This window comes from Chiloscyllium plagiosum, unplaced genomic scaffold, assembly GCF_037043375.1.
Source record: "Chiloscyllium plagiosum isolate Xiang-an unplaced genomic scaffold, Cpla_swu_hap1 HiC_scaffold_32, whole genome shotgun sequence".
NCBI classification, from domain to species: domain Eukaryota; kingdom Metazoa; phylum Chordata; class Chondrichthyes; order Orectolobiformes; family Hemiscylliidae; genus Chiloscyllium; species Chiloscyllium plagiosum.
The window spans coordinates 32,572,935-32,598,352 of NW_028270170.1; the positions used below are offsets into that span (position 1 = coordinate 32,572,935).

The following is a 25,418-nucleotide window of genomic DNA, read 5'->3' on the forward strand; positions in this document are numbered from 1 at the left end:
AAGGGAACTTTGCTTTCATTTGCAATTGGTAGAGGACCATTTACCTCTGACTATTAGACCATTGCTGACCCAGTCCTCGGAATGTTTGATGAGGATGGAGCTGAAGGGGTTTGATTTTTGGTTTCCTTTGTGTTTAATTAAGTCAAGAAATGTTTATTTCACATTTCAACCCCTTATTGTCCATACCGCAATAGTGGTTGATGGAAGTTGAGGAAAACCTTTTGCTTGTTTATTTGTTTTTTCTTTTATTTTTCCAGAATCACTGGAACTTTATTTCAGGTCAAGAATTAGGGCAACTTTCTCTTTTCTGTTTTAAGGAAATAGAGCGAGCTTATATCTGTACTTAACCCAGTACTGTCCCCCTCCTGAGTGTCTGACGGAGGGGCAGGGGTTGGCATTTTGGTTGCATCTTATATTTAAAAGAGAGAGGGTTGCTTTTCGGACTGGAAACCTGTGACCAGTGGTGTGCTAAAAGGATCTGTACAGGGTTTATATGAATGATTTGGATGTGAATATAGGAGACATGTTTAGTAAGTTTGCAGATGACATCAAAATAGGTGGTATAAGGGACAGTGAAGAAGATTATCTCAGAGTACAACAGGACCATGATCAGATGGGCCAATGGGCCAGAAGTGGAAGATGGAGTTTAATTTAGGTAAATGTGAGGTATTTTGGGAAGGCAAAACCGGTTTGGACTTGCACAGCTACTGGTAGGGCCCTGGGGAGTGTTGCCAAACAGAGACCTAGGTGCATAGTTCCTTGAAAGTGGAGTTTCAGGTAGACAAGATGGTGAAGAAGACGTTTGACACGTTTGCCTTCATTGGTCAGAATGATGAGTTTAGGAGTTGGGATATGTTGCAGCTGTACATGGCATTGGTGAGGCCATTTTTCTGTGTACAGTTCTGGTCGCCCTTCTATAGGAAGGATGTTGTTAAACTTGAGGGTGCAGAAAAGATTTACAAGGATATTGCTGTAGGTGAATTGTGAAGAATCCAGGCAATTTGGTAGGCTGGGATTGATGTGAGCTATGACTAACCTTTCAAAGTACTTCATAATTATCCAGGTCAGAGCCACCAGGTTGTAGTCATTGAGGCATGCTGCATGACTTTCTTTGGCACCAGAATGTTGGTGGTTAGAAGGGCAAAGGGTAGCTCATGGTGGTGCCCCTTCTCAGTTTTAAATAACTGCCATGCATTGACTGTCTTTGAGTGAAGAAAATGTGTCTCTTCCAATCCAACAGTCTGTTAACAAACTCTATAGGGCTTATCTTTCAGGCTTTCCAAGAGGCATATGCTCCACCAACTTCTGAATACTAGATGTGACGTGAGGAGTCCATTAAGTGGGCATTAATTGTCTACTTAAGGATCTTGATTGAGATCTTCAAGCTTTAGACTTCAGAGTCTCACTCAACCCCAAAACACTCTAACCTGATTAAGCATCTCACCTGCTTCCAAAGCTCTTTTCCACTTGGGCGTACGTTACACCCTGGGAGAATATGCATATTGTTTTCCATAAACTGCATGGTCATTTTGGATGCCCACCTGAAAGGGTGGATATGATCTTGGTTTAATGTGTAATCTGAAAACAGTCCTTCGGCAAACCATTGAGAGCTACCAAGCTAGATGGCATAATGGCATCAAATCAACATGAACACACGTACAAGTGTCTAAATTCTGTAGTCACTTGGAACAGGCCCTAAGGCCCTTGATGTTTCACCAATCTGTGGAACCAGTCGGAAGCCCATCTAACCTACGCTATTCCATTCTCATCCATAGGTCTATCCAATGACCATTTAAATGCCCTTAAAGTTGGCAAGTCTACTGCTGATGCAGGCAGTGTGTTCCATGCCCCTACTACTCTCTGAGTAAAGAAACTACCTCTCTCATCTGTCCTATGTCTATCACCTCTCAACTTAAAGCAATGTCCCCTCGTGCTAGCCATCGCCATCCTTGGAAAAAGCTCTCACTGTCCAACCTATCTAACCCTCTGATAAACTTATGTCTCAATTAAGTCGCCTCTCAACCTTCTTCTCTCTAACGAAAACAGCCTCATGTCCCTCAGCCTTTGCTCGTAAGACTTTCCCTCCATACTAGGCAATATCCTAGTCAAATCTCCTCTGAACCTTCCACATCTTTCCTATAATGCAGTGACCAGAACTGTAAGCAATTCTCTAAACGTGGCCGCACCAAAGTTTTGTACAGCAACAGCATGATCTCATGGTTTTGAAACTCAATCCCTCTACCAGTAAAAACTAACACACCATATACCTTCTTAAAACTATCAACCTGGTTGGCAACTTTCAAGGATCTATGTACCTGGACACAGATCTCTTTGTTCATCTACACTACCAAGCATCTTACCATGAGCCCAGTACTCTGCATTCCTGTTACTCATACTAAAGTGAATTACTTCATACTTTTCCACATTAAACTCCATTTGCCACCACTTAGCCCAGCTCTGCAGCTTATCTATGTCTCTCTGTAACCTACAACATCCTTTGTCACTATTCACAACTCTACTGACCTTAGTGTCATCTGCAAATTTACTAACCCACCCTTCTAGACCTTCATCCAGGTCATTTTTATATAAAATGAGAAACAATAGTGGACCCAAAACCGATCCTTGCAGTACCTCACTAGTAACTGAACTCCAGGATGAATATTTCCCATCAACCACACCATTTTCTTTCAGCTAGCCAATTTCTGATCCAAACAGCTAAATCACCCTCAATCCCTTGCCTCTATTTTTTGTGCAATAGCCTACTGTGGGGAACCTTATCAAACAGCAAATCAAGTGCTTCACCCTCATCCATTTGTTTGGTCATCTTCTCAAAGAACTCAATAAGGTTTGTGAGCACAACCTACCCTTGCCAAAACCGTGTTGACTATCCCTAATCAACTTATTCCTCTCCAAACGATAAATCCTATCTCTTATAACCCTTTCCAAAATTTTACCCACAACCGAAGTAAGGCTCACAGGTCTAAGCTTGAGCTAAGGCTGGCTGTACTATCTATTATCTTGTTTTCGACAGCATCACATGGAATCCTACTGTGAAAGGTTTTTCCTTTGTTGTAATACGCATGATTACCATAAGTTTTCAAGAAGTAGGAATCACTGATTTCCTTTTCTAGATATTGAATATCAGATCAATCCACTGAACACTGTATTTTTCAGGTAAGTTGATAAATTGTGAAAACAATAAAGCACATATTAATACATCATTTTTGAAAAATGAAGCTATTGCATTGGTTCTGTATTCATTCTGTTTCTCTTCCACTTTAAGAATAAATATTTAAAAGTCAACAGCTAATCATGCAATCAGAATAGTTGACTGGGAGTTATTCTTGAGTCTGCAGTGCTTGACTGTTGAATTATTTGTAATGTAAACATGATTTGGATTCATTGTATGTTTGTGTTGATTTGACACCATTATGTTGGCTGGCTAGGTAACTCTCCATTTTCCTCAGTGATAATATCATTTCATTTCATTTTTTTTAAAGGTTTTTTAGATTTCATTTCATTCCCTACAGTGTGGAAACAGGCCCTTGGGCCCAACAAGTCCACACCGACCCTCCAAAAAGTAACCCACCCAGACCCATTCCCCCTATTGTTGAAAAATATACATTGTAGTGAACATGTTGATTTGTTTTTCAACAATGCAGTTACAATTCCTTATTTCGAGACTTGCCATGTTTAGTAAGCTAAACCAGAGTTGTCATAGCTACAGTCTGTGCCCCACAGCCTATTTGCATTTCTTATTTGGAAATTTTTTAAACTTCAGTTTGAGTAGAGCTTTGGAAGAGATTGATACTTCTTAAATTAGAAAAACAAGGTCTCCCTCTTATCCACATGACAACAGTGTCCTAAAAGACAGCAAGACTATGCATCAGTGTAAATATTGATGCCACACTTCTATAATATCATTACCTTTCTCCATTCCTCAACTGCTTCTGAGTTGTCGGACTTCAACACACAGAAATTTCTCTTAACTACATATTGTGAAAGCCAATATATTGTCTTCAGTCTCCACCATCACTTCTTTTTCCCAGCAACTGACTCCATTTCTGGCTCTGGGGACTATCTGATGCCAAAAGATATGGGTGCTCAGCCTTGGTGCCAAGATCAGCATCAATTGTACATCCACATTATTGCTAAGTCTGCCTACCTTCCACCTCTCTAGCATTGCCTGACTCAACCCTTGCCTCAACTCAATTCAAAAGCTGCTGAAGCACTCAGTCAAGCCTCACAAGATGATGAGTATTTCATGCCATGCTGGCTGCGCACCATCTTCCATTCTCCAGAATTCTAAACTCATCCCAACCTCTGCACCCATATTGCGACTTGCACCAAGTCCTGGTTGACTTCTGATTTAAGCAGTGCTTTTATTCTGAAAATCCTTTGCTTGTTTTTAAATGCCTCCGTATCCTAATTCTTTCCCACTTCTGTTACATTCTCCAGTCCTACAACTCTGATTTATCTCCAGTCCTATGTCTGGAGCATTCCTGATTTTTAATTGCACCACTACCTTGATTTTTCCCACCTAGAGAGTGATGGAAGGTGATAAATATGTGTTAATCATTTTGTTTTGATACTTATAAGGAAGGTAGAACAGAGGGACTGACACAACCCATGTTTGTTAACGAGAAGCGAATGTTTGGTTACAAAGTCTGAAAATAATGCTGTATAGAACAGTAGATTTGCTCCTACTGTGTGTGGAATAGACTGGCTAAAAGCTACCTGATTTGTGAGCAAAAAGGATCAGGACAAAGTTCAGGAAATTGAGAGTTACACCAATGTCAGATTTTGGGATGATATCACACTGCAATCTTTGAAAAGAGTGGTTATGCCTTGTAAAATAGCAAGAATAAAATGTTTTCAACACAGGCGTAGCAGCCTTGTTGAAATACCGTTATGAAGTAGACCATAAGCAGTCGGGACACTATTGTGTTCCTTTTAATGGAATATAAAAGAAATTAAAGCAGTGTTATTGACATGGAGAGTAGAAATTTAGAAGGAAAAAGTCAATTGTTAAAATTACTGAGGCAATTTGTTCTTCTTCTCTAAGATGAAATTTTTTTACAAATAATACAGGAATAAGGGATGAGATGTACAACTGGCTTAAAGAAGAGATAAGTAACAAATGTGAGATTTTTAAGAAATATCAACGATCACCATCATTGGTTATAGTAACTCTGCTGTTGGCAAGAGATTTTGATGTGGAAGTGGCTATGGATTGAGTTATAGAGTAAAGCAGAAACCATTTTCGTTTCACGTTTTGTAGATTTACAAACCAGATTTTGTCATTCGACAATACTGCACAATTAAGGTAAAATAATTGTGGTTAAGTTAATGGAAATGTACATAAGGACCAGACTTGGACCACCAGCAAATTTTCTCAATAATAATTTGCCAGTGATAAATTCAGATATGTCAAAATGTGAATGTAATAAATATGAATACAGTTTTAGAAAGCCATTTAAGCAATGGGCTATGCAAATGAAATCACTTATTACTAGACCAAATAGTTCATAAAATTTTGTTAAATAAGCCAAACTTTACTTTTTTTGCCTGCACTAGCATTGGCTGCACATAAGAATTTGTTGCAAATATTAGGAGGATATAGACCACATGAGTTAGCCTTTGGTTGGAATCCAAAAGTTTTCAAACACTAAGTGATCAGCCACATTGTGGGAAGGAGCTACAATTAGTTGCACTGCATTCAGGTAGAAAGGCTTTCATTAAAGCCAACGTGTCAGAAAGAATTCAGAAAACCTTAAGGTGTGAGATAAGGCTAATGGAAACCAGTTTCAATCTGGCAGATATGGTTTATTTTAAGTGAGAGAGGGGCTTAAGGAATGGAGCGGCCTGAGAAAGATTATTAGTGAAGACAGAAAAAAATAATTATACATGACAACTGCCAAAAGGTGGGTATCAAAATCAAATATTCATAAGATGTTAGTTGATGGTGAAATGTGATTATTGTAAGTGTAGCAGAGAAGACAAGTGGAAAACATAAAAGCTGGTGGAATGTTAAGAATGAGAGGAACAGGTTAGGCTGTCCATAGTTTGGGAGCATGGAGTACAAAGCTGGAAGAAAAGTATTATGGACCTGGCTAGACCTCCTGAAAACATGTCAAGAATGTAGCCCAGACCCTAACTTTTTTTTTCTATTTTTTTTAAAGCAGGTGTAATGTGGATATTCCAGGAGTGATGCAGTTGGTCCAACCACTCAGTTTTAAACAAAACAGAATTTATTTACAGACTATAGAATGAAATGCAAAGGAAAACAGAATTTGGAATAACAATGATTTGAAGACATGATCGAACTTTTCTGATTTCCTGCAGCATCCCATAAACAAACTCTAGACAAAAAAAAAGAAAAATCAAATACAGATTCTTACAGGAAAGATGTTAGAGAGAGAGTCAGCCAGAAAAGCTCTGCGGAATCAGGATTTTTTTTTTCCCCAGGAGCTTTTTTTGATCAGCAGCTTCAAAATTTTAAAAAACCTGAGGTAGGAGAACTGGCCACTCCCCTTTCATTGTACAATTTAAAAAAAAACTTAAAAGTACCTTTTCATCTGATTGTTGCCTAGGCAGTATCTGTTAGCCATAATTAAATAACCAGTTCAGACATATCGACACCTCTGCCTAAGGGCAAACTGACTTGTTAAAGGGGCAGCATCATCCCAGCAAGTAACATGATATCAGCTCGAACAGTGGGTATGGGAGCGAACATGTCTCTAGCAAGAGATCACCTAACATTGAATGCAATCCTATTAATAGGAGGGGGAGGTCAAATAGGAGCAGTCCAGAAAGAGCGAAGACTAGCTAGAAGGTGTAGTTTAATGAAGACAAGAAAAAAATACAAACCAGGAATGCCACGAGGAACAGAAGCCCATTTGATGGGGAAGTTTTAGTGTCCATGAACAAACTAGAAGACAAGTTAATAAAAGATGCAAGACAACAAGAACTATAGAGCTGAAGAGAATTTGGGGTGTACACCGACATGGCAGATAGAGGACACCCAGCTCTGTCACAGCTGGATGTGCACCGAAAAGGTATCATCTGATGGATCACAAGGTTAAGGGAAGACTAGTGGCACAAGATTTTGAAGAAAACTGAGGGAACCAAAATCGAGAGATTCACCAACAACAGGAAATACAATTTTGATTTTTGTTTTTAGATTTGTTAGCAACAAATGCCTGAACTAGGACTCCCAAGTTCCTTTTGTGCTTGAGATTTCTGAAGCCCTTCCTCATTTACCCAACAGTCTACACCTCTTCTTCTGAACAATGTGTTTAATCTCACAATTTCCCATAATTGAATTTCATCTGCCACTTTTTTGCCTATTCTTCCAGACTGTCCAAGTCCCTCAGAAATCTCCCTGCTTCCACAGCACTAGTTATTCCTCCACCTGTCTTTTGTCAATTGGTAATAACTGTGCATTTCTACAGGGAAATCAGCTTAAGACAGAAGTGGTTCTTCATCCTCCAGAAAGGGCGGTGAAGGCAGTGGGAACGCTTTGGTAGTTGAATAAATGTATATATGTCTTAAATAATGCTTCTAGATTTTGGTATTTCTCAGTAAGATCTGTCTTACCAGAATTGGATTGCCTTCAATTAAGACTGCACATGGCATAGTCCAGTCAATATAAGAGCCAACTTTCAGACATCTTTATGATGCTTGTGGATGATCTTTTATTTGTGGCATGGGTATGGAGGGTTTGTAGTTTCTCCCGTGGGAAAAGGAGATAAATGTTGCCTTTCATTTGGAAAGTTTAAAAAGATCAGAAGAATAGTAAACTGTATCTTTATGGCAGAGATGCTTGCTGTTGGTGAGGCAGTAGATTTAGAATTTTCCTTGGTGAAAATATGAGAAAGAACTTCAGTAGCAAGGTACATTGAGTGCTACATTGAATATAAGTCCCTATGGGATAATGTACACTCAATGAAATGTGTGAGTGAAGAAAAACTGAGGATTGATATTAGAGTTTTAAAAGATGAGAGATCTCTATTGAAATGGGAGGGTGGCAAGTTCTAAGAAACTTGAACATACATAAAAGGATGCTCACAGCTTTGGGGAAAGAAAAAAGTGCAAATATAATCTGCCATTTTGTGTTTTTGTTTTAATCACAAGTCTATTGTAGAGACTGGTATTTATCTAAGAAAGGTGGAATCTTATCATTTAATGTGATCTGAAAGGATGTCCGAGGGTGAATGGAATGAATGTTCAGGGTGCTGATTATATTAATTTTGACTTATGTATGAATTGATTGTCCAAAATTTGGGGAACCCCTAATCAGTGGATCGAGTTTTATGGAGTGTGACTAATTGAAATTAAGCTCCCATAGAAGTGTGGATTTGAATTCTGCTTAGACACAATACTCTTTAGAGTATAACTGCAGATAGCCAGGAATTCCTATATTTAAGAATGAGAGCAGAATATGTCCAGGAATTAAAAGTGAGCTTAACACCAGTGGGAGGGAATTTAGTGGAATTCTGAGTAATGGAGAGAACAGAAGAAAATCTAGAAATTACTATTATAGCAATGATCTATCAACATGGATTTCCTTAAGAACATTCTTGTGAACCTCGTCTGGATCTCTTCCAAAGCTACCACATCCTTCCTTAGATACAGGGTCCAAAACTGCTCTCAATATTCCAAGTATGGTCTGACCAGTGCCTTACACAGCCTCCATAGTATTCTAGCCCTTTTGAAATCAATGTCAACATTTGCCTTCCCAACTGCCAACTGAACCTGCAACTGAACCTTATGAGAATCATGAACTAAGACTCCCAAGTCCCTTTTGTGCTTCAGATTTCTGAAGCCTTTCCTCACTTAGCAAATATTCTACACCTCTTCTTCCTACCAGTATGTTTAACTTTACAATTTCCCACATTTGTATTTCATCTGCCACTTCTTTGCCCATTCTTCCAGCCTGTCGAAGACCTTCAGATGTCTCCCTGCTTCCGCAGCACTACTTATCCCTAAACCTGTCTTTGTCATCTGCAAACGTAACAATGCCCTTAGTTACCTTGACCAAATTGTTAAATGTATAGCATGAATAGCTGTGGTCCCAACACTGACCTCTATGGAACTCCTAGACACGAGCTGTCATTCCCAAAAAAGGCCCTTTTATCCACCACTGAAAAATATGTTGCTGGAAAAGCGCAGCAGAATCGAGCAGGAGAATCGATGTTTTGGGCATAAACCCTTCTTCAGGAAGACACACCATCTGTGTCTTCGGCCAGTCAGCTAGTCTTCTTTCCATGCCAGAACCCTACACCATGGGTGGTTCTTTTATTTAGAGTAGACAGGCAGGAGGCTGGAAGAACACAGCAGGCCAGGCAGCATCAGGAGGTGGAGAAGTCGACTTTTCTGGTGTAACCCTCCTTCAGGGCCTGATGAAGGGTTACACCTGAAATGTTGACTTCTCCACCTCCTGATGCTGTCTGACCTGCTATGTTCTTCTAGCCTCCTGCCTGTCTACTTTGGATTCCAGCATCTGCAGTTTCATTTTGTTGTCTCTTCTTTTATTAAGCAGCCTCCTGTGCAGCACCTTGTCAAGGGTCTTCTGGGAATCCAAATAGATAACATCCACTGGCTCTCTATCTAACATTGCTTATTGCATCCTCAAAGAATTCTAGCAGAATTGTTAGGAATGACCTCTCCTTGATGAAGCTGTGCTGACTTGGCCTTGCTTAATTATGCACTTCAATGTACTCCTCAATCTCATCCCTTTGATAGGCTGTAAAATCTTTCCAATGACTGAGGCCAAGCTAATCTTTTTTCCTGACTCCCTCTTGCCTCCATTGTGCCAATGTGAACCACAATTGGATCTTCCCCTCCCTCTCCAGTATATTTTCAAGGGGCCTCGAAATGTCCTTTACCTTAGCACCAGACAGGCAATACACCATGAGGGAATCTTGACCCTGCTCTCAATCCTAAAATGAAAACACCTCCACCAATCCAGCTTTTAAGCTAACCACTTACAAGGGGTGATAAAATGTCTGACCTCCATTTTTCTCTTTTTTTTTCCTTTTTGGTGAGAGGTGAGTTTTGGCTTTGGGTAAATCATAGCATAAACCTGCAAACTGCTTTTCAAAGAGTCCTTTTTAGCAAATTACAAATAGTGCAAGAAAAAAAACTTCTAAGTCAGAAATTCCTACTTGAAGCAGACTTTAATTTTGTATATTTTTGCCCCTCTTTTGATGCAGGGAGTTCCACCAAATTCACTTCGATTTTTGTTTGAAGGTCAGCGGATCACAGATCACCAAACACCTAAAGAGGTATGGGAAAATTTTATTTCTGACGAAGTGCAGCTAGTGAGAAGGCTGTGAGAGCTGCTGAAGATTGCAACAACACTGGATGATTATTATATTTTGGTGAGAGATGTTGATGCTGGAGATTAGAATGATCTCCTGCATTTGGCACCTCAAATCAGCATCACGCACCTAATTAAACTGTTACACAGTGAGATGCAAAATGAAACATTCTCAACCCTGCCAAAATGTTTTTTAAGCCCAAATGGAGACAAATAATGTTGCATCAGATCAATGTGAAAATGTAACCCTCAACAATTGTTTGCAGAGCTTCTCTGAGCAATCAGTTTCTCAAGTCAGTGACATTTGCTAAGTTTTTTTTTTACAGTTAGAAACAAATTTCAGGAGATGAGGTGAAACTGCAGATAATTGTTTTCATCCTTGACTCTTGCAGAATTAAACTACTCATTTATGACTCTGAGCTACAGCTGCAAGAACAAAATCGTAACACACCAAGACACACCGCCTCCTGGAAACCTTTAAGTTGCAATATTTTATTTTTCCCAATCCATTCATGTTGAGGTATAGGTTTGTAGATGTCAGGCACTCCCAAATATCTGATGTCGTCGTATCTTGTGAAAGTCAACAACCTGTTTAATTATGCTAGTCATCTTTTGAATGCCTCATTCAGTCATTACTTGAAATCCATTTAAATCCATTCCCATTAGAGTCACCAGACAGTAATCAGATGAAATAAATCCTTTTTTTCCCCTTTTTGACCAGGGAAGCACTTTTTTACTACTGCTCCAGTTCCTGGCAGCTAACTCCAAGCTTACAGCAGTCATAAGATTTTAATGGCTGTGTCTCTCAGCCAGTGAGTGAGTAAACTCATTTGAGGTAATAGGTTAAGCTAATTCCCGAAATACCGTGAATTTGAAAGTTCTGTTGGAGCTTAAATATGCTCTATGATCCTCTGTTTTGTGCAACTGGATATGTACAAATAAAAATCTGACAAGATATGAGACCATTTAGGCCTTTGCATTATTTTAAGGGCAGTATTTCCGAGCCCCAAAGTGGCATATTGGACGATGGGCCAAGAAAGTGACAAGTAGTCATGTCATCATTTTTCCGTAACTCCATCCTGTCTCTCAAACGTTTTCCAGTGGTGGTTCCAGATGTGAAAGTAGATGACCAACCAGCTTACAGAATTTAAGGCCCTGTCAAGGTTGACTTTGCTGGGCAGCTCACAGCCCCTTAACCCAGTGGATCATCCAGAGAACATGCCTGTTTGATGCCTCTAATTTTTAGCTTTTCACTTCCCATTCTTAGGTGCCTCAATCTTTAACTTGCCCCAGTGATGCCCATCTCTCCCGATTTTGGTGCTGCTAAGGCAATGAAGTTGCTGGTTCTCTGATTGGGCCAACATGTGCGTTTTTCCTCCACCTTTTTAATTGGGAGATGAGCCTGAGGCTGACAGGAAATGTGGTCTTGGAACCCTCCACTTTAGGGTTAGAGTCAGAGTCATACAGCACAGAACACAGTGCTTCGGTTCAACCTCGTCCATTTCAACCAGGTTTCCCAAACCAAACTAATCCTATTTGCCTGCTTTTGGCCCATGTTCATCTAAACCTTTCCTATTCATGTACTTGTCCAATTGTCTTTTAAATGTTGTAACTATACCTGCATCTACCACTTCCTCTGGCAGCGCATTCTACGCATGAACCACCCTTGGTGTGGAAAATGTTGCCCCTCAGGTCCTTTTTTAATTCTTTCCCCTCTCCCTTAAAAGTCACCCCTCAACCTCCTATGCTCCGGTGAGAAAAGTTTTCAGCCTATCCAGCCTCTCCCTATACTCAAGTCTTCTAGTCCCAGCAACATCTAGGTAAATGTTTTCTGCACCCTTTCCAATTTAATAATATCCTTCTTATTGCAGGGTACTCTGGAATAGCTATCCAATGAATTCTTCGCTCTTTAGACATAGAAGCATAGGAGTAGGGGTAGACCATTCAGCACATCAAGCCTATTTTACCATTCTAGACCATGGCTGATCATTCACGGCAACAGTCTTCCTTTACTGTCCATACATTCAAGAGGTATCAGGAAAACTGGCACCTGCTGTCTTGGGTATCATGACAGCTTTCTCAACTTAGTGTACCATGATAGAGAATTTTAAAGAGTGAAAAAAGTTCTCCTCCTGTCAATCCTGTGATTTGCCTCTTATTCTAAGATGGTGTCCCATGATGTTTGCCCCCTTCCCCACAAGCCATGGGAAACATCCTTTCTGCATCAATTCTATCTAGCCCTTTTAAGAATTTTATAATTTTCAATGAGGTCACCTCTCATTCTTCTAAACTCTAGACAATACAAGCCCAGTCTCCTCAATCTCCTTTATAGGTCAGCTCTATCATCCCAGGAATTAATCTGGTGAAGCTCTGCTGCACTCCCTTTTTGGTACAGATGTCATTCCCTTCTGTAAGGGAACCAAAACTACACAAAATACTCAAGCTATAATCACTCAAGTTACAATCAGACAGTTGAAGCACAGTATTCCAGTTTGTTTTTCTTCTCCGATATTCTGAAGATTATATTTGCTTCTACCATCCTATAAAATACATTGTAATTCTTTTTGATTTTTAAATTCTCTCCCCTCATGCTCTTTTATAATTTGGTGTTCTAAATCATTCTGACATGATAGCGAAATTCAGTTTTTTAAAAAAAGCTTGGTTTACTATAGTATATTGTAATCTTGCATCTTTATAAAGTTGTTATTTTAAAACAAACACAATCACGATTCTTGCCTCCCTTGGCACTACTTCTAAGTATGAAAACATCTAGATAGATATATGAATATGAAGGGTTTAAAGGGATATGGGCCAAGTGCTGGCAAATGGAACTAGGTCAGATTAGGATGTCTGGTCAGCACAAAAGCGTTGGACCAAAGGGTCTGTTTCCATGGTGTATGCCTCTGACTAGTTAAAGAATAAAATCTACTCCTGTTATATGGCATTACTGGTTACTCAGAGCTCCTTCCTAAAACATCTATTGGTATTTTCCAATTCTGTCAATTTCTCAAGAATACTATATCAATGTCAGCCAAATGTTAGTAATGCTCAGAAAAGGAATTTGAAAATTTCTCTCCTCTTTCTCTTTCTTGATGATCATGTTGGCTTTCACCAGAGCTATTTCCAGAAATGCCAGAAGTAATTGTTTTATAATAATGCCATGCAATCATCTACATATCTCTTTACTTCAGTAAAAGTCAGTGTTACATGATAGTTTTGGTATGGGCATCCCATTAACAGACAACTCTCATTATCCAGAGCACTGAAAAATGAGTGTATACGTTCATGATTGGAGTGAGAACTGATTTCCTATGCAGCACCAGCAATTCGAGTATTGATACTGATTAGATCCGAACTGAAAGTAATACTCGACAAATCAGATCCCTGAGTGGACTTGATAGACCATACATTTAAGACTTGCATTTGATTAACATGGTAGTTAGTCACTGAAACATGCTCACATGACCCTGCAAATCATCTTTAACTTCAGAGCATAAGTTCATTTTACGAAACAGAGCTAAATACACAAACATTAAGACAAAGTTTCAACCTTTTTTCCCCAACACAATTTCTTAGAGATTCAAGTCGAGAGAAATATTACTCTTATTTCAACTTTAAGCTTTTACTTAACCAATGTTGTCCAGTTCCTTTTTCCTGAACTGTGAAGACAATTTTACGATTCCTTTTGAGTCCAATGGCATTGATGTGTTTATAGTTGATCGTGACATCTCATTGGCGGTCCCTTGCAGACGAGGATGACTGACTTGATGAGGCTAGGTGGTTGTACAGTCAATGCGGCTTCTGCAGACTCTGCCACACTTGGGCCAGAAGGTGGTTGTGGGAAGGAGTGGGTGGAGAGTTGGTGTGACAGTGTGCTCCTTTTTGCTGTTTTTGCCAGGCTTGCACTTTTTCCTCAAGGTGCTCCACTCTTTCCTGGATGCTCCTTCTCCACTTTGGACAATCATGGACCAGTGATTCCTAGGTGTAGGTGGGAATGCCTCACTTCCTCAGTGAGGCCTCGAGGGTGTCCTTAAAGCATTACCTCTGTCCACCTGGGCTCACCTGCCATCTCAGAACTGGGAGTAGAGCACCTGCTTCGGGAGTTTCATGCGAATGATGTGCTCAGCCCATCGCAGCTGATCAAGGTGGGCCAGCAGGTCTTCCTGCTGGGGATGTTGGCCTGATCGAGGATGCTGGTGTTGGTGTGTCTGTCTTCCCAGTCGACTCTCAGTATCTTACACAAGCAGCGATGGTAGTACTGCTCCAGCGCTTTGGTGTCTGCTGTATACAGTCCATGTCTCAGATCTATATAAGATTGCGGGAACCACCACAGTTCTGTATACCATGAGCTTGGTGTCGGATTTGATGTTGTCCTCCAGCACCCTTTTTCCTCGGGCAACTGAAGGCGGTGCTAGATGTCTTCATCCCTGCAGTATTGGAAATGGCCAACATTCTCCAAGGCCGCCCTGTGGACATTAATGCTTGGGAGTTGCCCCTCCAATGCCGGACCGGGTTGGTGCAGGGCCATCATCCTGCTGATGTTCAACATGAGACTCATGCCCTCCAGTACCTCTGTGAGCGTGCTGACTGTGGTCTGAAGTTGTCCTCAAGTTTGTACATATGCTAGTATCATATTATCAACTGTTTCCAGCAGTTCGTTGATACTGGTTGAGGTGATTCTGGTTTTCGTTTAAAGGCAGCAGAGGTTGTATAATTTCCCACTGGTTCTGTTGGCTAGCTTCACTCCAGCAGGGAGCTTGGTGGTGAAGTGAAGCATTGCAGCGAGATCGATCAAGAACAGTGGTGGGGCGATGACACAGCCTTGCTTGACACTGGTCCAAACCAATGGATTAATGGTGGAGTTATTTGTTATTATGACTTCAATGCCATCTTGGAGCAGGTGAAGGATGGTGACAGACTTCATGGTGTGGCCAGAGCGGAGAAGGATTCTCCTTTAATGCTTCCTGGTTGACGGTGTCAGCAGCCTTTTTAAGGTCATGAAGGCCATGTGCAGAGGTAGATTCTTTTCTCTGCAATTCTCTTGCAGCTGTTGCGCAGTGACAAACTTATCCATTGTGCCCCTCCGTGGCTGAAAACTGCACTGAGGTGTTCCTTAGCTACAAGGGGGAGACGGTTAATGAGGACCTTGGCGATGGCTTTTCCAACAGTTGGCAGCGGGGAAGTTCGCCTGTAGGTATCACAGTTCGACTTCTTCTTATTTTTGAAAATGGTCACGACTATGGTATCTTGGAGCTTGCCCGTGATGCTGTTGATATTACACTGGAACATTCAGATCTCTGAGTGAAAGCTTGACGGCCTTTTTTTCTGTTTAGTTAGTTAATGTGATGCTTAATCATGCCAGCATAGAGACACAATAATGCAGATTTTCTTTAACGACCAAATAGAAATTATTATACAAACTAAAATAAACATTAAACCAAGCTTATAGTAATTGTAAAATAGCCAACACTACTCAGTACAAAAACTCAAGTCTACAAACAAAATACACCCCAAAACAATTTTTTTTATGGTTCCTACTTTACTGACGTCATGGAGTGCTTTGCTGTGGACTGTGGAGTCAATTAAGTAAAGGAGTATTTAATTAAAAGGAGAATGACTGCACGAGAAGTGTTCTAGTGCATGTGTCATAAAAAGTTAGCATGCAGGTACAGAATATAATCAAGGCAGCTCACCCTTTATTACAAGAGACATTGAATATAAAAAAAAAGTCCATCAAGGGCCTTGGTGAGACCATTTAAGAAAGGGTGTCTTTTTCAGTGGTAGGTTATTGTACAGGCGGGAGTTGTTTCCACTGGAGTTAGTGAGGATTGACTTGATTGAAGTGCTTCAGACCCTGAATGGCCTTGAAAAGGTGGATGTGGAAAGGATATTTCCTCTTGTGGCTGAGTCCTGCAACAGCAGGAGAAATGCAGAGAAAAGAACTGTAAAATTTAAGCATTTTTATAGGGCAGAGACAAGACTATTTCTTTTTTCCAAAGGTTTTTTCCAATTTGGAGCTCTGCCTTAGTAGCCAGTGATAGCAGGGTGATTGCATATTTTTAAGAAATTGGGAAGATGGATTTTTGTTAGGCAAGAGAATCAAAGGATGTACAGCCAGATCAGCATGATATTACTGAATTGCGGAGCAGGCTAGTGAATTTACAGTTGTCAAGTTTGTAAATAGCTGGGAAGGCAAATGAGGTTGACATAGAGTCTACAAAGAGAAATAGATCGGTCAAGTGAATGGACAGAAACTTGGCAGCTGGAATGTTATGTGGGGAAAATGTATTTGACAAGAAGAATGTTTGTTTAAATGGAGAAGGACTGGAGGAAGTTGCAACATGGAGAGATTTGAGGGTCCTTGTAAATCTCTCTCAAAAGGCTAGCATTCAAAGTCAGTGGGTGGTGGGCAAAATGAACAATGTTTATTTCAAAGGGATTGGAGCACTTTAAAAAAAAAAGCGAAGCCTTGCTGCAACTATGCAAGATAACTAGTCAGATGATGCCGAGAATACTGTGAACAATTTTGGTTCCCTTATCTAAGGAAATATATACTGGCATTGGAGGCAGTCCAGAGAATGCTCACGAGATTTTCTTGAGGAAAGACTGGAGGTTGAGCTTGTACTTTTTTAGATGTTTAGAAGAATGAGCGTTGGCCTTATTGAAATATAAGATACCTGAGAGGGCTTGACAGGTATATGCTGAGAGGTTGTTTCCCTTGTGGAGTGTCTCGAACCAGAGGACTGATCTCAGTAAGTGGTTGCCCATTTAAGATAGACGAGGAATTTCTTTTCCATGGAAGCCAGACACCGGAAGAGTCCTTTTAGAGGATAAATACATTGTCATAAGCGTATGCAATTTCTAACATTTTCTTTTTAAGTAAACAAACTGCGAGTCTGAAAATGAATCAGTGTGCGCTCTTTCTCTATTTTCCTCCCTTGATCTGTTTCGTGTTCTCCCTTCCATCAATCCTGTTGGATTGCACTTGTTCTGTTGCCATTCTGGCCTCTTTTTTTTCACCTCTAAGATCTGCCAGTGATGGTGCCAACATCCCCATTCTTTTTTTTCACTTGTATTAAAGTAGGAAGGTTGTTGTGATTGCGAATGTTTTAGGGTGAAAGCTGCTTTATTTTATAACTCCTCTTCAAAAGGAATCACCACAGTAACACCACAGGGAGGACAAATAGTGTCAACTATCCATTCACTCCTAAATTCTGAGATTCTGCTCTAAATGGAATTCTTTCTTTTTTGTCTTTCTCAGATGCGCTCTCTTACACTGTCATCTTTCAGTGTTGAGAAAGGCCATTCAGCCTATCAAGTCCACACCAATCCTCTGAAGAACATTCCACCCAGATGCAGTTCCCTTACCCTATCCCTGTAGCCCCATATTTACCCTGGCTAGTCCACCTGGCCTGCGCATGCTTAGACACTGCACAATTTAAGAAACTTAATAATTTAAGGAATTTATTAATCCACCTAACCTGCACATTGGTTCTCTTCCACAGTCCAAACCGAGCACCCAGCGGAAACTGATGCAGAAATGGGGAGAGTGTGCAAACTCCAAGCCCCAAACATCCTTTTTTTTTGCGGTTGGTTTCTTTGCGAATGCATTTCTCCTGTCCCTTCCATATAGTTGTGCTAATTCCGCAATCAACAATTTCTTTCTTCCTTCCTGCCATTGATCCTACCTCTGGAGGAGTAGCTTCTCACACACTCTGCCTCTCCCACACTCACTACTCCTCCAGTTAAACTCTATATTCCCCCCCCCTCCTCTCCCCCATTGTGCCTGCACCTGTAGTTGTTCAGGCCTAGACCACAGAAAAGCAATATTGTATGAGGGGTGTTTTTCTTAAATATTTTGACCGTCTTTTGGTTTGTTGTGACCTATCTGGGCACATCATGTTTCCATGCCTTCTTGTTTGGAGAAGTTCTTTCCTTTTGGAGAGTTTAACTCGCTTCAGATTCCAAAGCAAGACCTCCCAAGTGAGAGATCCAGGATTAATCTTCCTTGATTTCTCTACTTTTGTTGTTGTTGTGGTTGCTGCAGTCTCCGTGTTGGTGCATGTTATTCTAACCCATGTTATAGTTCCTTTAAATTTTAAATCCTTCCTTTTTACAAAATTAACCCATCATCCCGCCTTCCCTACATATTGTTTGGACAACTCAGAAGTAGTATGCTAATTCCATGGCTCTGAGAAAGAACTGATTTTCTGTCTGGGATTAATGCAATCCAGTGAATGAGCATAGTTTTAGCATCCAACCATGCCCAATTGGAAACTGGGACTGACTGCTGTCACTGAATTTGAATACATAGGTACTAACAAAAGATCCAAATTAATAGAAACATGGAAAATAGGAGCAGGAATAGGACTTTTGGTCCTTCAGGACTGTTCTTCCATTCAATGTGACAGCTGATCTACCAACTCAATAGCTGTTCTCTCTTTCTTCCCACACCATTTGATCTCTTTAGCCCAAATAACAGTATCTGACTCCTTCTTCTTGAAAACATTCAATGTTAATGTTGTATGTAGTTCTCAGTTGTATGATATAAAGCATTTTTGGGTTTCTTTTAGTATTAATTTGAGTTTGTCTAGACTTTGAGAGTATTCTTTTGAAGAGTATGAATTTGGTAGCATATGAAATAGATGAAACTAGCTGGAAACAAACTGCAGAAGTTAGAGATGAAGGCTATATGAATGATTTTTAGACCATGGTGAATTATTTTCATTGCTTATTGGTTGTTGCATTTTAAATGAGATTCACATTGTTCTTATTGTTTATTAAATAAGTATAGTTAGACCAGGTTTTTCCACTTGTAGTGTGGAATCTATTTCATTGGCAAGCTGTGTTTGTAGTATTTAAGGTATTAAAATTGGTATAATTTATCAGTACAAAACATTTGTCACACAATGTGTAATTGCCAAAGTGATAAATGTTTAAGTTTAAATTTCCTTTGACATTTATTGGCATTAGTCATATTTTGTGGTGTAAACTAACAACGGAAATGCCAAAGTATCTGCTCAGTAAATCTGGTGTCTGGATTATTGAAGTGTTTTTGCAAAATCTTGCAAATTGCTCTGACAGATTAATAGTATTTTTCTTTCAATTTTTTTTCTATCCATTTCTTTCGTGTTACATTTTTGTCCACTTGCGCTCAGTTTCATTCTTTTTTTCGTTTGCCCCAACTTATTCAGAATTGTCTGACAGTGCAGTTGTTACCCCAAGTTGAATGGGGCATTGTGCAAAGGGCCTATCTATCTGTTCAGATTCAAAAGAATTCAGGCATTTCTCAAAGGAGCAAAAAGTTGTCTTGGTGTTCTAATATTACTCTCTTCATAAACATCACAAATAGATCAGCTGAACTTCAACTTGCCATTTTACTTGCTGCACAAACATTGAATTGAACTTGTTTTATTGCCACATTTACTCGGGGGATGTTGTGAAACTTGAAAGGGTTCAGAAAGGATGTACAAAAATGTTCCCAGGGTTGGAGGATTTAAGCTTTAGGGAGAGGTTGAATAGTCTGGGGTTGCTTTCCCTGGAACATCTGAGGCTGAGGGATGACATTATAGAGGTTTATAAAGTCTTTAGGGGCATGGATAGGGTAAATAGACATGGTCTTTTCCCTGAGATGGAGTCATCCAGAACTAGCAGGCACAGGTTTAGGGTGAGGGGGAAAAATTTAAAAGGGACCTAAGTGCCAACTTTTTCATTCAAAGGATGGTACATGTATGGAATGAGTTGCCAGAGGAAGTGGTACATTTAAAAGGCATCTGGATGGGCATATGAATAGGAAGAGTTTAGAGGGATATGGGTCAAGTGCTGGCAAATGGGACTAGATTAATTTAGGATATAAGGTCAGCATTGACCGAAGGGTCTGTTTGCGTGTTGTACATCTGTGACTCTATGACTGTACTCAAATTAGTACAATGAAAAGTTTACAGTAGCCACATTACGGTGTCGTTTGTAGGAAACAAAAAAAACTTTAAAAAAAATACTGCATTTACCTACATACAGAAGTGGCAGCAATGTATTGTCACAGTTTGGTTACAGACTGCTTTAGGGCAGCCAAAGATTGTGAAAGATACAAAATTAATACACATTTCATTTTCTCTTTCTGCATTGTTTAAAAATGTTTATTTTTAAATCAATATGTATTGGATATGAGCACTCTTGTAGTCTAATTGGGCTTTGTTTGTTGTTTGACATCAACATTTCATTGAGTAAGTTATGCCTCAAACAAACAAACAACTCTTTGTGGTTTGATGAATAGAGAGTACAGACTTTTTTTTAACTGGAGATTTAGAATTTTTTGCACCAATCAACTATGAGCATTTAATGCTGTAAAACCATGTCACCATTCCAGCTTGATAATCATTCTTGGTATTAAGAGATGTGATGGGTGACTGAGTTTGGTGTGATACTACATGAATTGCCTACTTGAAGCATCTGGTATGCTATTTTAATAGCACCTTTTTCAGGTGCTTAAATATACTGATTTTATTTTTAAATTTAAAATCAATGCAGTACATAGTCTCTAATCATAGAGCGTCCAAAAAAAACATTCAGCACTGCCCTCCGATGTCAACACCAGATATCACTAACTTGTTTACAATTTGGAGATTTTTAACTCCCAGATTCAAATTCGTATTTAGCTGATTGCTGGAGATGGCCACACAGTGCCTACTCGGGGCATTTTAGTTTGTGCTCAGGGTACTACAATATTCCTTAATTTTGTATTAATAGTTCAACATTTTCTTAGATGTTGACTCTTTACAACTTGTGTAATAAATTGTTGGTTTAACGAATTACATCAGTTCAATGTTGCTCTGTTTCTTGCCAGAGATGTTGTCAGACCTGCTGTATTTCCCCAGCACTTTGTGGTTTTAATTCATTATGTGATTTGTTGCATGTGGTAATCCAAACTAATGCAATTGCTTAAACTTGATGGTCAGGCTGAATATGGATGCTGGCGTTCCCATTTTCCCAGCATCTTTTTTTTATAGCAAGGAAGTGAACGTCTTGTTTCAAGATATTTCTCTGACTGTTCTAGAGTTTCCATGAAACAGAATCTGCAGTCTTTCCTGCATAGATTTATTTATAAAATTTGGTTCTTGAGCATGTCCAGCATTTCTCATCTCAGCACTTTTCCTTTCAAAGCCTCGGATAGACTTGCACATTCAACCCTTTGACTGCTTTGATTCCAGCATGGACTGAAGTTCCAGAGACGACTTCAGATTTACAACTTTTGAACCAGTGTCTTGCTCAATTCCAGTAGATTTGTCACAAGGTGTACAGGGTAAATACCTCTTGCAATAGTAACATGAAATAGACTCCTCAGTCTGATTTCAGTGCAGCAATGTCATGCTGCATCATTTCTGCTTAGCAAGAGCTTTGAGCATCCAGAACGAATCCACATATCTGGATTGGGGGACTGGGCTTAAGCTGTAAGTTTTCAGTGAGTTTTGTAGTTTTGTAAAAGAATGCAGCAGCTAAAGATATAGTAGAAGTCTAAACTGATTCAAGTGAATCGTTAAATTAATAAAAATAAGTACAATTAAACTTCTGAACACTTCTTGTTTTTATTAATCTTGGTTTGAATCCTCTTTCATTGATGCAATGACTGCCTGTAACTCATTCATATTATGAATATTATTTAAATTACATATAAAATTAACATAGATTATTGGAGCTTGAGACAGAAGCAAGGAGAGACAAAAATATGCTGTAATTTTGAGAATTATTAGTTATATTTTAATCAGTCTTTTGTGCTTTTATAGTAATGAATAGCAGACATCTGTTTATACCATTTTTTACATTTCACTTGAAACAAATTGAAAAAAATAGGACTGTTAGTAAATGTATCTTTCAGAAACTAAGACCATTTTCAGTTAACTAATGTACTTTTTTTTTAAACTTCCTCAGCTTGGCATGGAGGATGAAGATGTGGTTGAAGTTTATCAGGAACAGACAGGAGGATGGTTGAGAGCTTAATTGCTGGTCCATGCATCAGAATCCCGATCATCTGTATAATTTCTTTATTGTTTCTTGTCAGCTGTAATCACTGATTTTATATATTAAAAAAAAGGAAAAAAAAAGAGACCACTTTCTTTCATATGGTTTGTACGACAGGTTGATGCCCAGCTGAAAGTTCTTATTTTCAGTACGTACTGTAATACAACCAATTCCGTATATTCAGCATAAATGGCAACAAAATGTCAACTGAGTTTTCTTCAAAAGAGAAGTTTGTGACTTGAGTACCTTTTTTATAAATTAATATTTTTCATTACCTAAAGACCATTTTGGAAAGTTTTTTCCAATTTGTAGGACAAATGGGCTTAAGAATGGTGTGTGAAGGTTTTCTTGCATGAAAAGTTACGTTCTAAAACATACATTCCCAAACCTCAATCTGAAATTGTAAAACAAAATTAGCAAATTGCATTGTAGTGCATCTCTTTGTCTCCTTTATTTGGAGAAAGTGAGGTCTGTAGATGCTGGAGAATCAGTGTCGAAAAGGGTAACACTGGAAAAGCACTGCAGGTCAGGCAGCATCTGAGGAGCAGAAGAGTTGACGTTTCAGGCATAATCCCTTCATCAGGGCTACCTGAACTGCTATGCTGTTCCAGCAGCACCCTTTTCGATTCCTTTATTATTTGGCCAGACAGAATTTTAACATTTTAAATTCAAAAGCTTTTGGGGTTTTTTTTTAAAAAAGAGGGCATGCACCAGCTATAAGGTGGTTATAAACTCACAGGCTGCTCTTAGAAATGTGGTACAGCAGCAGTTAAAATATCATGGTGCTGCCTCTGTATTACAAGAAAATACCCTTGTAAAATCACATTGGTTCTTGCACAATGTTTGTCATGCTGTTCCTGTTTTAATCCTTTCACCCACTTAAACCTATTTGTGTTTCAGAGCAAAATGCTCAGAACTTTGCATAGGTATCTCCTTTGTGAAAGTAAGCTTATGATTATAGATGCAGAAAAGTCATACAGTTCAGCAAATACTTTAGGGCAAACTGTATGGTAGACAGACTGCACTGCCACCCTAAGCTTTTCAGTGAAATCAACCATTGGAGGGTTACATAGGGATTACTTAAGGAAGACACTGGCAGGAAACAATTCAGATTTGTTTGGTCTTGTTCATTGTAGATATCAGTTGATCTGGTTTAATTTTAGGAGAGGGTTTCTTTTAAGTGAATACCTCAACTTTCAATCATTCATGCTATTTGTTTGCCATTGTAGAACTGGCAGATACAACAAAATTCAATATTTTTGTTTTCAGTTTTCTTATTTGTATGTACTTTATACGCATCAGGAGTTTAGATTCATGAATTCACTGCTACTCTGCTGGAAAGACCAGCATAGCGAATTTTTGAGAGAATAGATGTGAATCGTTGTAAATGGATTTTAAGAATTCGTACATGATTAAATTTGGAAAACATTTTTGACTAGTTCAGAATATGGTTCGGTCAGGCTGGATTAAATGGATGTGTACAGAAAGGGGGAAAAATCTATTTTCCAATTACCAGTATGCATACAATACTAGTGTTTTTTAAAACCATTTATGGCCATACCATCAGATGAATTGTAACTATTTGCATAAACAAGCTTAAAATATCATTTTCCTTAAATACCAACTGTACCAAGTACAATGTTGTGAGAGCATTTTTAATTTTTTTAAAATTGAAAAGTCATTTTAGTGATTTGTCTTTCTTTTTGCTCATGGAATCCCCAAAATTTATTACACGGTTCATAAGATATGAATGGGATTGTTCAACTTTGTACATAATCTTATGCTAAGATACTGAATAAAGACATGAGAAAATAGTGATTAGAACACTTATTCATAACATGTGATTTTATTTCTGTTTCTAACACCTTCACAGTAATACTCCAGTCATCAGTAATAATTTAGTCCTAATTTATAGCACTATCCTTTTCAGATATACAGCTCAAGTTAAAATTTAACCTAAACTGATATTGTCAAAACCTTTGACAAGATTTCTAAGTGAAAGAAGTTTGGCACAGTCTTGAATGTCTCTTAAATTGCTAATGAGTTTTGAATCCTTAGCATGATACTTACCATATAGAAATATATTGATCAAAATCATAACTGAAATACATCCTAATTTCTCCATACTGATCCTTATCTCTTTAACCACGTCCATCTGTAAAACCTTTTAAGTTCTCTGCGCTTTCAATTCTGGTCTCTTGTGCACCTTTCGTTTTTAATTGTTCCACTGTTGGCAGCCAATCATCTAGCTGCCTACTCTCTAAGCTTTTGAATTCCTTAAACAAAGTTCTCTGCCTCACTACCTTTCTCTCCTTTCAAAATGCTACTTCGAACCTACCTCTTTTGGTCACGACGTTTTTTTGTGTGACTCAGCATAAAAGTTTATTTTGATAATGTTCCTTTGAAATGCCTTGGGGTGTTTTAAAGCATTAAAGGCACTATATAAATGGAACTTTTGTTAGAAATGGAAGACTCACTAATTTCGTAGGAGTTGGTCTTCTGAATTTGCAGGAAAATGAAGACTAACTGATTGGAGTGTGAGGATGCCTACACCTACCCAATGTTACAACTGATCCAGGAATGCTCAGTTCTTTTTATTCTTGGTGCTAAAAGTGTGAAACAATCCATTCTTTTGCAAATTTTCTCATTTTCCAAAAATTAACATGTTTGAAGTATGTAAAGATTAATTGTATAATAAATGCTATGGATGGTCCATTCCTTGCTTATTTCACAAATTTCTTTTCATTAGGTCAAATAGTGTATGTTTGTTTAATGTCTAATTTCCAACATCCCTAACATATAAGCGAAGGTGAATGCTCAGATTTCAGTGAATATATTAAATAGCCAGCATTTTATTTTGATACTGTTCCTTTGAAACACTTTGGTGTGCTTTACAGCATTAAAGGCACTATAAATGTTTGACTCCCTCATTAAGAATAATTTTGCAGATGTTTTCATAGTATTTTGCCAAATTGATTATAATTTAGTGCTGCAATGTAGCATTACACTTTCTGATGGTTGAATTCTCAATACTCCTGGCTGTTGTAAAAGGTTACTGATGTTGGTTAAAGTAAGTTGC

General features: G+C 38.9%; 1 protein-coding gene across 1 annotated transcript in view; it reads left to right on the top strand.

Moving 5' to 3' along the window:
- Positions 1–25,052, top strand: part of sumo1 (small ubiquitin like modifier 1) — a 39,159-nt gene extending 14,107 nt beyond the window's left edge. Inside the window, exons 4-5 of the mRNA XM_043675224.2 lie at positions 10,218–10,289; positions 22,250–25,052. Coding sequence (XP_043531159.1) covers positions 10,218–10,289; positions 22,250–22,318 — 141 coding nt within the window. The 3' untranslated portion in view covers positions 22,319–25,052. The remainder of the gene's footprint in view (positions 1–10,217; positions 10,290–22,249) is intronic.
- The last annotated feature ends 366 nt before the right edge of the window (positions 25,053–25,418 follow it).